Source organism: Cavia porcellus, unplaced genomic scaffold (assembly GCF_034190915.1).
Source record: "Cavia porcellus strain 051 isolate PalLab524CR breed Dunkin Hartley unplaced genomic scaffold, mCavPor4.1 scaffold_1, whole genome shotgun sequence".
In the NCBI taxonomy this organism is placed as follows: domain Eukaryota; kingdom Metazoa; phylum Chordata; class Mammalia; order Rodentia; family Caviidae; genus Cavia; species Cavia porcellus.
In genome coordinates this window covers 90099910-90114768 of record NW_026947484.1, presented here as the reverse complement: position 1 = coordinate 90114768, position 14859 = coordinate 90099910, and the positions used below count along the sequence as shown (strand labels likewise).

The 14859-nt window shown below is 35.8% G+C and overlaps 1 protein-coding gene across 3 annotated transcripts in view; it reads left to right on the top strand.

The window, feature by feature from the left end:
• Ttc39b (tetratricopeptide repeat domain 39B) overlaps nt 1-14859 on the top strand; it is a 124357-nt gene that overhangs the window by 84912 nt on the left and 24586 nt on the right. For all 3 annotated transcript variants that reach the window (XM_013155089.2, XM_003472248.5, XM_013155090.3), the window contains 7 exons: nt 1492-1559; nt 4578-4642; nt 9616-9721; nt 11339-11404; nt 13101-13209; nt 13762-13829; nt 13920-13979. In XM_013155089.2, coding sequence (XP_013010543.1) covers nt 1492-1559; nt 4578-4642; nt 9616-9721; nt 11339-11404; nt 13101-13209; nt 13762-13829; nt 13920-13979 — 542 coding nt within the window. The remainder of the gene's footprint in view (nt 1-1491; nt 1560-4577; nt 4643-9615; nt 9722-11338; nt 11405-13100; nt 13210-13761; nt 13830-13919; nt 13980-14859) is intronic.

Below are 14859 nucleotides of genomic sequence, written 5' to 3'. Positions count from 1 at the left end.
TTTGTTTCTGCTGTCTTAACTGGCACTGACTTTATCTTCTCTGTATGTGTCCCATGCCAGCAATCTGTTCCCAAGCCAATTTTCAGAAATAATAACCCCAAACAGCTCTTACTTCGTTAATCTAGGAAGAGGTTATTCAGGTGACACAGTAAAAATAAAACCACTGAAGACAATGAGAAAATTAAGACACATTTTGAGGGGAGCCATGGTTGAGTGTGACCATGACTCTTCAGGCTGTTGGTAGCATGTATACCGGTGGCTGTAAGTCCTCAAGTTCTGCCTGGCAGGGGTTTAGTTCTGTCTGTGAGCATGCTGTTGCCTATCTTATGTCCACAATTGCTTCTTTGTAAATTGAATATTTGGAATATGAGCAAGGCAAGAAGCTGAACTCATGTATGAGAGTCAGTGGGTTGTGTGAGTGTAAATGAAAGAGCATGTTTTTATCTGGTTTGATTAACATTTCAGTTTTTCATCAGTTATTTTTTATAAAAATGTTTTATACTCTCAACTTGTATCAGAAAGCACTGACATGGTCTGAGGGCAGTAATCCTTATAGCTAGCATTTACCAAGTATTTACTATGTACCTACAGTGCTTCATTTAATTCATCTTCATTTGATTCATTCAAAGTAGTGAGATTATTAGTGAACTATAAATGCGGAAACCAGCAGAGAGAGGGAGAGTAGCTTATGCAAGGTCCTATAGCTAACACATGGCAGAGCCTTTCCTTCAGGCTCATTTACCTAACTAATCAAATTACCTAAAACTGGGATAGTGCTAACTCTGTGCCAAGTCGTCTTTTGCCTGCAGAGTCCTGACTTGGGAATGCAGGGTGGTGCTTTTTCAGAGAGTCCTTCAGAGTTGCTGCTTTCCTTTTAGATTAATGTGTGTAGTCACTGTCATGATTCTAATAGATTAGAAGCTAGAACTCATAAATTTAATGTAGTTTCTTTAGTGTTTAGAACTGTTAAATTTTTCATGTAACTGTTAAAAAGTGGTTTTCTTTTTAAATTTGTGTCTTTTTGTTTGTTTTTGAATTAAGATCTTGCTATGTAGTTCAGGCTGCACTTGAACTCGCTATTTATTCCAGGCTGGCCTCAAACTCTCAGCAGTTCTGTCTGCGTCAGCCTCCTGAGTTCTGGGAATACAGGCATGAGCCGCCACACTTGGCTTAGTTTATCTGTCTTTCTTTCTTTTAAAGCTTTTGAATTTTGTTTTCCTTTTATGAGTTGAATTTGGGTTTTGATGCCAAGTATCTGACTCTGTGATAATCTTTGAATGGGAGCAATAGACCTTCCCTGAACATTTCACACATCATAGGGAAATCTTACTGTAGGACCAAGAACAGGTTACTATTCCCCTTTTTGGAAATACCAGTGTCTAGGTTTTTGTGTCTCTTTTGGGCTTATTTATCTACTGTCTTTGGAACTTTTCAGAGCAATTACTGTGAAAATTGTATTTTCCTTAATATAATTGTATTTGTTTTTAATAGAGGAGATGCATGCCGAAATCTGTTACGCCGAGTGTCTCCTACAGAAAGCAGCGCTCACATTTGTGCAGGTAATGAACATTTGGCTTAGAATACTGCATAAAACTGTATGGCTCATTCTGTGTTGGTGCTCTAGTTCTTTTAACTTGAGTGGTAATGAAAGGTACATGTTACTTTGACAAATTTTCACTGATAAAAAAAAAATCAAAAGAGCTTTATTCCTACTCAAATACATAGACTCTGTTTCCAATTTTTAAGTCTACTGGGAATCACATTCTTTTAAAGAAATTGCCTTGCAAATGTCACACCTAATTCAGGATGCTTCTCTGTGCTTCCCTGAGAGTATTCCAGTCTGCCCTCGAAATGGTAGAGGACTGCTCACAGGAGTGGCCCACGCAGAGAGAGTCTTTAATTTATGGCCATTCCTTTCTTGTGCCCTGTGCTGCAGCCAAGCTCAGTGAAGCGTGCGTAGATGGGCACACTGTCATGTATCCTTCAGGTTTTTCTTTCCTCTCTCTATCTGTTCTCATTCTCTTTTCTCGTTTTTATTTTTTCCTTTAGAAGAAGAGTTTTTAAAAGTCACTGAATAAAACAGTGAATTATTTTTATGAGACACTTTAATTTCACTTCTAGGAACTGTTACCTCATTATCTTGTGTATGCATATTCCACTACTTCAGAAACAGATTTTCACATGGTGGCCTCATGTGGTAGTGATAGCTACGTGAGTGGGGTCGAGATTGTAAGGAGGCAGCAGGAAATATGGCATTAAGATGGAAACTATATTAAGTTCAGTCTTTTCAGTTGTTTTGAGAGTGACTTCTGTTCTCTTCTAGAAATTCACCTCTTAGGTTGGACTCTGGTTCAGTAAATTTGGATCACTGTGGTGTTTCCTAAGACCTTGTGTGTTACAAGGCTGATTGATGAGAGCAGTCAGAGCATGGAGTAGCATATTATACTGCTGGTCACAGAGGCGTATTTTTTTTCTGACATATTTTCCAAATAGGGATTTGATAGCCAAATATTAGATTGAAAAACTTGTGTCTGGTGACTTCCAATTAAACATCTAAAGATATCTGTGATTTTCATTACTTCATCATAATCCCATATCCAGTCATTTGATATTCAGGCTTTAATCTTTTAAAGATTTCACAGCTCTGTCTTTTCCTGTTTATTCAACTAGAGGTACTGGGCACCTTTTGCCTGGACTGGACTGTACCGCAACCTCTCGACTCTAATTTATTTTTACCCTCATCGCATTTTTCATTCTGCAACAGAGTACCCTTTCAGAAGTGGGACTTTGTCAGTCTTTAGTAGCTGTCATCAACTGTGGCAGTGTTCTGTATCAGAATATCACAAATAGGGAAGACATTTTGAACTGAACTGGGGCCTCCCACCAAGCCCCCGCTTTTCTACTTACGTGTTCTCAGGTGCTGCTGACAGGGGCCTGCTTTATACTTGAGCAACACAGGTAGAGGTGGTTTTCCTCCTTGTTGGCCACTCCCTCCTTTGCAGTAGATTCTTCCGCAGTGTTGATATATATACAGGGGTGACCAGGGACACCATCACACCTATGCTTCCCAGTCTTGCCCTGAGTTTTCTTTCCTTGCTTATGATGTTTGCCTCTGCTTTGCCTCCTTTGATTTGGTGACTTCCACTACTTTTTTTGTGCTTTAAATTTGGGTACTTCCAGGAGGCTTTTCTGACCCTCTCAATGCTCTCGTTCTGTGCATGCCTCCATCCCTGTGTATGCCTCCATTCCTTAGCACACTGCATTGCTTTGGTTTGTTTGTACGATGGTAAGGTCCCTAGCGTGGAATAGGCATTCTAAAAATGTTTGGTAAATCATGAAATGTAATACTCTTATTAGAGTCATTTTTTAATCTAACTAAAGAAATTTCATTTTGTTGTTGTTACTGGTTTTTGAGACAGAGTCTCGGTATGTCGTTCAGGCTGGCTTTGAACTCACTGTATAGCCCAGGCTGGCCTTGAACTTGCAATAATTCAGTAGCCTCAGCTTCTCAAGTGCTAGGATTACAGCCATGTACCATCACACCTGGCTCTGAAGAAACTCTTTCCTGGTTAGTATTGGAATTTGTGCAGTTGTGCGAGTCCTTAAAATAAGAATATAAATATTTGAGTAGCAGATGTAGTATTTGCTGATTCTTATGATAATCAGAATATTAAATATTTAGCTAATAAAACTATATTCAGCTTTTTTTGTTGTTGTGTTTTTTTTTTCCTTCAGAAGAATGTTCAAGTGCATAGGAAATAAACAGAAAGGAATTTTTCCAATAACAGTAGACTAGAGAAACCATCTCCTTGGAAGTGTGGAACACTGAACTATTTCTATTTAGCACTATTAGAATGACTGTAAGTGGTTATTTAATATAATTTATTAAGAAACTTTCGGGGCTGGGGATTTAGCTCAGTAGCATAAGCACCTGCCTTGCAAGCAGGCAGTTGTGAGTTCAATCCCCGGTACCGATAAAAAGGAAAAAGACAAAAAAAAAAAAAAAAAAAAAAAAAAGAGACTTTCTTAGAATGTTGATGAGCACCAAGCAAAGAGAAGTAGTGATTCCTCCACCTCTGCCCCAGTAAAACAAAATTCCACGTCATTGACAACCATTTCAATATTCAGACCAGATATGTTTGGTCTAGAAATGTTTATGAATGAAATTCACAATGTTAAATAGACCATCTGCTTAAATACCCCGTGAAATAGTCCCTTTTACTCAGTAGAGAGAAAACCTTGAATCCTTGAAGTCAACTACTTTAGATTCTGTTGAACCCAGCAGAAAATTGGTCAGTTAGTGATGATATATGGATTTGAACTTCATCAGACTCCTGATTAGTAAGGATTACTTTCTTAGAAACTAAAGTAATGTGGTAATTAAAAATTTCTTTCTCTTTGTTGTTTTCTAACTTTTAAGAATAACAAAAAGACACTTCAAATATAAAGCAAGAAGAATGTGTTAATTTTGAAATTATGTCCTCAAAACATTTTTTCTAATTATACAAATCTGCAACTGTCAGGACAGTTTAATGTTTTTCACTAAGTTCTCTAATTATTAATTGAATTATTTTCAGGATGAAAATATGATCAACTTCATTAAAGGTGGACTGAAAATTAGAACAAGTTACCAAATATATAAGTAAGTTAAAATGCAAAATGTGACTTACACATGATTCTTATGCTTAAAGTACTTTGTTTTTTGAAAGTTGTAAAAATTTAGTGTAACTAGGTGTTTTTGATTTGGTGTTAGTAAAATCATCTTTGATTTTTGATTATTTATTCTGTGCCACAGAACAAAGTTAAGCTTTAATACAGTTTAAAGGCAAAATAGTGGAAAAGAAAATGACATAATTTCTGATTAGATAATTTATCTCAGCTAAGAACAGTTTATACATTTCAAATGGCAGGTGTATTTTGGTACAGATTCTAGAATTGCTCTACCAGTAGACCTTTCTGCATGTATAGTGAGGCTGGTTTACAATGTTTTCTTTATCTTCTTATTTTCTCTATATACTTGCTGATTTTTATCTAGTTCTGTCATTTACTGAGAGTTTTAAAATCTCTTGATTGTCAAAATGGAGTCATGTATTTCTTGCTTTAGTTTTGTCAGTGTTTGCCTTGTATGTTTAAATCCTGTATGTTGTTAAGCATATACATGTTTATAGTTGTTTTAACATTAACATTCTTATTATGAAATTCCTCTTTTAACTCTGGTAATATTCCTTATCTTGAGTCTATTTTTTTCTGATACTTCTCTAGCCACTCGTAGTTTTTTTTTTTTTTCTCTCTTTGGTACTAGAGACCTAAGTGAGGGATGCTTTACCACTGTACTGTACTTTACCCCTTTTATTAAAATTGTATTTTGGGGCAGAGTCTTGCTGAGTTGCCAAGACTGGCCTTGCACTTGCAATCCCCCTACTTGTCCTCCTGAGAAGATAGTATTACAGTCATGTGTCTCTGCGCTGGCTCATAGTTTTGAATAATTAGTCTTTGCATGATATATATTCTTTTAAGTCTGTCATATATTTATGTATCTTGAAGATGCAGAGGGTCGAATACTTGTGATGTTTATACTTAAAACTATTTTTTTCTATTTGTCTCACCTGTCTCCCTACTTCATTGTTTGTGGTTTTTTTGATTTAATAAAAATTTTAAAATTCTAGTGTAATTCTTTGTCTTCTTAATTATAGCTCATTTTTTGAGCAGCCATGGTAGTGATTATATGTGATTTTAAACTTGTTTTAGAGTAATGTTGTACCACTGCACATAAAATATAAAAACTTGGCACAAGTATTGCTTCATTTTCTACTTGTTGTCTTTTACACTATTTCTATGATGATATGTGATGTATTTATGTATATTAAAAATCCCTAATACCATGTGAGACTTGCTTTATAGAATCATGTGTTACAGTTTTATTTTCTTTTATGTTCACTATTTTTAATGTACTTTATACTTGTTTACTTTTAGAATTTAGGATTTCTTATGTATGTCTACTTTCAGCAAATTCCATTTTCATTTGTTTGAAATTGCCTTTACTTTTTTCCTGCATTCTTTTTTCCCCCCTTTTATTTAAAAAAATTTTTTCCCCTTCATCTTCATGGGTGTTTTTTCTCCTTCCAGCGCTTTAAAATTGTCATTCCATTGTATTAAAGCCTCCATTATTTGTGATCAGAAATCAGTTGTCATTTGTGTTATTATTTTCCGTATCCAATGTTACTAACATTTCTCTTGGCTCTTTGAAGACTTGTATCTTTAAATCTCAGCAGTTTGACTTTCTTAAGTCTTAAGTGTGGTTTTGAGAAATTTGCCATTATTTCCCCAAATATTTATGGTGACACCTTAGCTCACAAATGTTTTGGTTCAGAAACAGAAGTGTCTGGCAGAATTTTGTTTTAGTTTGTAAACTGCGGTGAGTGACGAACAAGACTGTGACCATCTTTCCTCACATGAATGTGAACAGTATCCATCTTTCCCATATCGGGCAATGAATTAAGTTCGTGACCTGAGGTTCCGCTGTATTTTCTGCCCAATTCTCCCTGTTTCTTCTTCTTCTGAGACTCCAGTTATAATATTAGTCTGCTTGACCTGCTTACTGTGTACTGATTCACTGTTTGCTTGAAACATGTTTTTGTTTTGAATTTGGACAGTATCCAATACCTGGGTCACTTAGAGTCAGTTTCTATTGACTGCTTTTTCTCTTGACTGTCAGAATGTGTCTGTTTTTGTTTCTTTTTGGGTCAGTAGGTTTTAAAATTGTACTTTAGATATTGAGTTATTGCAGAGCTTCTATATTCTGTTATCCTTTCTCTGAACAATATAGCTTTTTGTCCTAAAAAGCATTTAATTTGCTTAAATATAGACTGCAAACTTTTATTACTCTCAGTGTGACCAGCATCTGAAATCTCTGCTTCTTTATTTTTGCTGTCTTGTTTGTGCTTTTCCTTGGAATTTGCCTAGTGTTCACATAGTATATGGTTGAGTCAAGAATTTGAGTGTTTCCAATCTACGTGGTTCCTCCAGATGTGGGAATTCCCCATTACTATATAGCCACTTTGACAGTCTTGAATTCTGTACTCTGATTTTTAAGCCAATAAGACTTTAAACACTGTGTATCCCACATTGAGTGGACTGGGCATGTGTTCAGGTGTGTTAATCTAACATAAGCTGCCCTGCTATTGCTGGAAACAGGCAAAACTTAGTATTTTAAGAGCTGCTTTTGCCCAAAATCATTTTGTAATGTGTCCCACTCAAATCCTGTAAAGGTGGAGAGAGTTCTTTTAGATTTTGGGAAACTGACATACTGTTTTATATTTTTTAAATTTTTTGTTGTTTTGAGATTGAGTCTCACCATGTAGTCTAGGCGGGCCTCAAGTTGACTATGTAGCCAGCCCTGGGTAGTCTCTTAACTCACGATGATCCTCCTGCTTCAGCCTTTTAAGCTCTAGGATTGCAGGCATGTACCACTGTGCCTGGCTTTCAAGTATTGTTTTAGACGACAGAAAAGGCTAAAGGATTACTTTTTCAATCAGCAGAATTTAAAAAGTTAAAATAATAACAAAAAGAATTCAAAAGTGCTATTGTGTCAAAGGCATATCAGTGGAATGGATCAGTCTTTAAAACAAACTACATGGGTATGTGTGCACATATGTGGTTCTGTACGTGTAAACACACACAGACATTTACTTGGGAATTCAAAGTGTATCTCCCTATAGATCAGTCTCTTTCAAAACAGTGGGAAGAAATAAATATTTTAAACATTTTTGATAAAATTGATTTCATTTTAAGAAAAAAAGACCATTAATACAAAAAATTCCATATAGATTTGATATTAAAATATTTTAAAAGATCATTAGTAGAGAACAAAAGAAATTATTTGATAACACTAAAAACCTTTGAACATTTATTTTTAATTTTTTTCTTTGAAATAATTTCAGAGTTATTACAAAGAATTTTCATATTACTAGTACTCTGCAGAACCACAATACAATTATTAAGGTAAGGAAACCAGCATTGACAGTGTTATCCACTGCCTTTACTCACAAATCTCTAGAAATCTCCTCTGGTCTGAGATCTACCCTAGGATGTTGAGTGTAGTCATGTAGCCGTTAGATTTCCTTACATTTAATCTGAGGAAGTTTCTCTGTTTTTCTTTGTCTTTCATGACTGGCTTTTTTAGTGGGGAGGAGTAACCAGGAGTCAAACTCACAACCTTGCATTTGCTAGGCAGGCATTTAAGCCGCTGAGCCCTGGCCCCTTTACTCTGGCATTTTAAATGAATGTTGGACAGTTATTTCATAGGGCTTCTTTCAATGTCTGTTTAACTTGTTTTTCAGTGACTAAAGTCAGGGTGCAAATCTATATCAGAAATATGGTAGGAATAATATTAGTGGGTAAATGCTGTCAGTTTTAAAGGCCTATTTTTGGTATGACAGAAGACTAGAAACTATGAGAGATTAACTTGATTAAGTAAACTTTCATCATTTTACTATGACAAAAAATGTACCTTGTAAACAATGCAAGTGGAAATATGATGTAAATGGCCCAGGGAAAATGACCATATGGCAAATTCATGGGTTGGTAGGAGTCTGACTTGAATCCTATAACCTGTTGTTGTTCTTATTAACTGAAAGTTGGGTCCGTAGACTTGCTATGTTCAGGTTAAATGTATTTGGCTAGAAAACATCGGAAATGAAGTTTCATGTTTCATATAATTGCATCACATTAGGTGATATTTCTTACTACCTTTTAAAAATGTATTTGTTCAACTGATAAGCAATTCCATTCAATACCAATTTTTATATCTTTGTCATTATTTTAATTTGTATTCCTCTGATTAAGTATTTACTTTTAGGAGATGATGTGAATGGAAAAGAGAGAAATACGTAAATCCCTACTTAAAAATGGATTCCATTCTTGGAGAATGTTCATAAATTGGATTCATTCCTCTCTGACAAAATTGGGTCTTACACAGTATAGCTGTGAAAGTTTTTAACTCATATGTTCATAAATCGAGGACTTACTATATATAGAAAAGAAATTAAAGTGAGAAATTGGAAATATCTGCATGAATAGAGCAGGAAAAAATAAAAAGATTATGTAGCTGTGATGGAATTTGGTTTCTTCTTTCAACCTTTCCTACTAACAAGTTCTAATTTACCTGGTCTATTTTTGATACCCTGACAGTCACGCTGAAATTCAGATCTCTTTGCTGGCAGCTCCTCAGTTCTCAGAGGAGGGGTGGGCTGGGAGGTGTGCATAGCTCAGAACTGCGCACTCTCAGGAGTCTCCTGTAAAATGCTGCTGAGGAGCTGTGAGCATACGGAGCTGTGGCTTTGTGGCGCCTGGCTCATGCTTGTTGATGTGTGGGCCCTCTGTTTTTTAAACTCAGAAAGATTGGTCCTGCTAAACACTGTAAAAATGGGTTTCCCTTTTTTCCTGAATGATTACTACTTTGTAGCTTTAAGTGTAAAGACAGCATAGGATAATCCATTTAAAAATTCTGTAGTATTTTGAGTGATGACATTTATAGTATATAAGCATGAAATTTGATTTAACATTTATTTTTTAAAGTCATAGTAAGCTTATATTATACCTTTTCCTTCAATTCAGAGAATGTCTTTCTATTCTGCATGTAATTCAGAAGAATAAACATGAACAAGAATTTTTCTATGAGTTTGAAGGGGGCGTCAAGCTTGGAACAGGAGCCTTTAATTTGGTAAGAAAGTAATTATACAGAAATCAGAACTTTTGTAGACGAGCCCACAGTTTTCAGTCGTTTTGTATTATATTCAGGCCTCATTCTGAATCTCCACTCAGGTTTGTTAAGTGGCAAAAGTGGGTGAATTTCCCTGTGGTGTTGAACCTGTGGAGGCTTTGGGCAGCCTGTGCTGTAGAGTTTGCCACGTGCTCGGAGTAGCTTTGGAGTACAGTGTGGGAGGTGAGAGCCCTGTGAGGTTTTAGTGACAAGGGATTAGAATCAAGTTCCATTTTCACATCAGAAATATTGTTGCTATGACACTAGAAGCTCTGGGTTTGAAAATAAGTGTGAGTATGTAACTTGAGAAATCATTTTTGGGTGATCTTTGGACAAACGTAAAGTATGAATAGATATCTGTTAAGTTCTGAGCCAGGCATGGTGGCAGAGGCAGGAAGCAGGAGAATTGCAAGTTAGGGTCTAATCTGGGCCACTTAGTAAGACCCTGTCTCAAAATTTAAAAAAAGAGTTGGAGATATAGTTCCAAGTATAATGAAGGTCATAGGCTCAACCCCCGGTACTGGGGGAAAAATTCTTGTCTACCTAGAGATTTAGAAATTGTATTAAGGTTTGATTAGAATTATTAGGAAAATAAAGTAAAGAGAATCATTCCACAAGTGTATGGGCCACCATGACTGCATTGCTATGAGATTATTTTGTGGTGATTAGTGATTGGGGAAGGAGATTGACTATTATCTGTCGAATGGGGCACAATACACATTTGATTATTAAAATCCACAGCATTCATATGGAACACAAGTTATCTTATATTTTTTGTCTATTCAGAGAGTTCTATCCACAAACTTCTTCCCCAGGCTTGCTTGTCACCAGTTTTCAGTTATCTTCATTCCAAATCCTTGATCATCTAGCAAAACAGTTGTCCACAGCGCATGAATCAGTACATATTTGCATATCTGGGCATTTTTGCTTCAAAACAAAGTGTGTCAGCAAGTGCACTGCCACCGGTTCTGCCTGCTGGAAGGCTTTGGGGATGCCCAGAAAGCAGCAGTAGAACCTCAAATGTCCATTTCCAAGCGGTGCCTGCGTATTGTGCAGAACACAACCATTCTTGATTTCTAAGAAAAAAATCTAAATGGAACTTTGTCTGCTGGTGGGCACTGAGGAAGCGTTTTCTTGTCAATGAATTGTTACACATAAAAGTTACTGAGCCAGTATTCCTTACAGAATTATTGAAAGCACAGGCACATTTTGTTGAAAATTAGAAATCTCACTTGTAACTAGAGTTAAAAAATTACGTTTTGCTAACATTGCTGCTTGTTGGGTCTTTATTGTATGCTAAAAATATCTTTCCTTAATATTTTATTAATTCCAGAGTTATTGTCTCGAATTTTTTCCTTTTTAGAAAAAATAAAAATTTTTAAGGTTTATTGTTATACAAGATTAATTTATAAATGCTCATTATAGTATGTGATGATTGAGATGTATCTAGTGGATTAAACTCTATTCTAATTTTTCATATTACTGAAGCATAAAAACTTGTAAATCATTTGTAGTTCACTATTTGTCCCCAATTAAATATACTAACACATAAGTACACTTACATTTCTTTTCTTACAGATGCTGTCCCTTTTACCAGCAAGGATTATCAAATTGCTAGAATTTATTGGATTTTCTGGAAACAGGGTATAAATTTAATTTTATTTTACTCGACAGGGAAGATAAGACATTATTTACTGACCATGAGAACAGTGTAACATGTCCTCATAACTGACATGATAATTGTTGGCAGTTTGTTTCCAGGACAATAAAGAACTATTGGTTTTTGATCATTGATCATATCAAGAGCTAGGCATGGCTTTTTTTTGTTGTTGAAAATTAAAAATCCCTCCTGTCTTACCTAGAGTTAAAAAATTATGTTTTGCTAATATTGCTGCTTGTTGGGTTTTATTATTCTTGTATGCTAAAACTATCTTAATATTTTATTAATTCCAGAGTTATTGTCTATAAAATGAAGAAATTAGGCTAGATTGCTCTAATAGTTTAATTTTAACAGATGTGATAATGTGGGTTAAAATAGTTGCAGTATTTTGGATTTCCATTTGTTCTTTTTTTTTTAACAAGTCTCACTGTACAAAAAAGTGAAGAAATTTGTTTCCCATGAATTTTTTTTGTGTGAATATGTAGCATTAATCATAACACTCAAAACTGTTTTACAAGAGTTGCTGTATCCCAAGAGCTGTCTCTGTCAGTCAAAAAGCAGGTTTTGAAACATAATGAGAACAAATACCAGACATTATGACATTTTTCCTGTTTCTTCCACTGTCCATGTTTTTCATGCTCTTTTTGTGACATGTTCTGTTTTGACTTTATGTTTGTTCGCTGTTATCTTTAATCATTCATCTTTCACCATTTTTCTTTAGTGATTCCCAGTTGCCTCTTGAATAAAGTCCAGACTGTAATATTACTCCAAGGTCTCCATGATCTGATTCTAGCCAGTGTTCTTGGCCTTACTGTTCATACTTTTTATTTTCCTAGTACTTCCTCTAAATTGGTCCATTTACATGCCCAAAACTTACGAATATTTTGAGCCATTGCAGGAATATCAGGGAAAGCCTTACACAGTAGATGGCATTTATCTGAAATATCCCTAAGTTCAGAATCATTTATTCATCTTTCTTATGACACTCACTGTATTCTGAGAAAATTATATGTTCATGTGATATCTTATCTATGTGACAGATGTAGAACCATGTTTGTTCATAGTACCTTTGTGGCCTTCATTTAGATCCCCAATATATTTTAGTAAATTAATACTATTGTAAGAGCCAGGTGTGGTGATGCATGCTTGTCATGCCAGGAGGCAGAGGCAGGAGGATCAGAACCAATTTAAGGGCAGTTTAAAAAAAATATATATATATATATATATATATGTATATATAGTAAGAGAAATGATATAAATAACATTTATGTGAGATGAGCACTACCTTTTTCTCTTCCTAGAGTCACATGAGGTAAAAGAATTTGTGACACTGTCTTATGCCAGTTTAAAACCTAAAGTTTGTTTCTAGTTAGATGCCACCATTATGCTAAGCTCTTAAAAAAATAAACCCCAGTGGGTACGGTGGTGTATGCTTATAATCCCAGCACTCAGGATGCTGAGGCAGGAGAATCGCTGGGAGTTTCAGGTCAGTTTGGCCTGCAAAGTGAGTTCAAGGCCGGCTGAAGTACATGGTAAAACCCTGTCTCAAAAGAAAAAAAAAAAAAGAGATAAAGCCCGCCTTTGGGAGGATGGCGGATACTATGAATTGGCATGTGAATGTTTTCAAATTAGTTTTCCAGTCGTAATTTTGTCTTTCTAAAATGCGTTTCATTCCTGCAGGAGCTGGGCCTCCTGCAGTTGCGGGAAGGTGCGTCAGGAAGAAGCATGCGATCTCCGCTGTGCTGCCTCACTATCCTGGCTTTCCACACCTACATCTCTCTGATACTCGGTATGGTTTATGTTACTTTGTGCCTTATCATTGCAAGTTGGTTATCTTTAATCTGTAAAAAATCAGTACGAACTGCTGGTCTTTATCTATTTTTTAAAAAAATTTTGGAGTAAGCATTGGAAGATAGTGACATTTGGCAGAGGAGGTGGGCTTGATTCTTTCACAGACTTTTTTATCTTTTCTCAATTAAAATTTCTGTACATATTAAGGTAATTGGTTCAAATCATATTCATATAAATTTCTTTTTTGTAGAAAATTATATTTTGACTAAAATAAATTAATATTGCTTATTAAAACCAGAAATTCTAGTTAGGAATCTAAGCTAACCTCTTCTGTTCTTAAGAATTCGTCTGTTCTAAAGCTGTGTTAAAGTCAAGTCACTGATGAGACTTGTCTTTATTTTCCATATGTTAAAAACAACAACAACAGAATGGTAGTTCTCATCTTTTCCATCAGTAGTCTTTGCTATTGTTAATGAATGAAATTTGGAGAGTTAGTGATAATATCTGCAATGTTTCCTGAACACTGAGGCTTTTCCTGTTGAATTTCTAGGTACAGGAGAAGTGAATGTGGTGGAAGCAGAGCGTCTCCTTGCACCCTTCCTCCAGCAGTTTCCAAATGTATGCTTAGCATTTCACGTGTGTGTTTCAGCCATAGTTACTCAGCCAGCACCAACTCCTGAACTTTGTGCCTTCTTCTTTTCTCCGCAGGGCTCACTAATGTTGTTTTACCATGCACGCATTGAGCTGCTGAAAGGGAACATTGAAGAGGTAATTTTGCGGTGTGAGTTACTTGAGGGAGTTTTCTGTGTGGTGCAGTTGCCTTACACAATTATTTAACATAAGTAAATTGGGTTATATGGTCCAGAAAAAAACAATGAATAACCAAAATTTTAATTTGTGTATACATATTGTACCATATGTTAAATTCCCTGAATGCAAATTAGCACATAAAGCACATGGGGGTAGGACGTATGTATAAAACAGGCGGGCTGTCTAAACTGTTTCCAAAGGCTTTGTTACCAATTTCTGCATCCCACATTGACAGTGGAATCTAGACCCTGTAGAAGGTACAGCCCCACTGTACCATAGGTGGACTCCTCATCAAGGGGACTTGTTCACCAGTTCCCTTGAAGAAGCGTGAGAGTGGAGAGTCTTTTCCATACACATACTCATAGGTGGTTTTTGTTCACACAAAGGAGATCCAGTGTGTTTTTCTCTTGTTTTTGTCATACAACTTGAATCTTTCTCCGGGTCAGTTTATCTAAATCTCTGTCATTCTGTTTCATGGCTGGGCTTCATATTTTGGGGAAGATATATTTTACTTACTACTGTGCCCTGTGACTTGGTGTGACAGCGTGTGCCTGTAACTTGCACTCAGTAGGCTGAGACAAGAGAACTTTGAGTTGGAGGCTAGCCTGGGCTATGTAGCGAGACTGCCTCAGTAATAAAGAAATAAGTAAGTGAAATGAAATAAAATAGCTTATTGTTTGTTGTTAGCTGTTTGGCCACTTCAGTGATGTTGTAAACACCATTGTGCATATATATGTGAGCAGGTCTATTGATAGAAGCACATTGTCTTCATTAGGGTTTCTGTGTCAGAATTGTTTGCATTGATAAATCCAGCCAATTGTTTTTTAATTTTTATTAG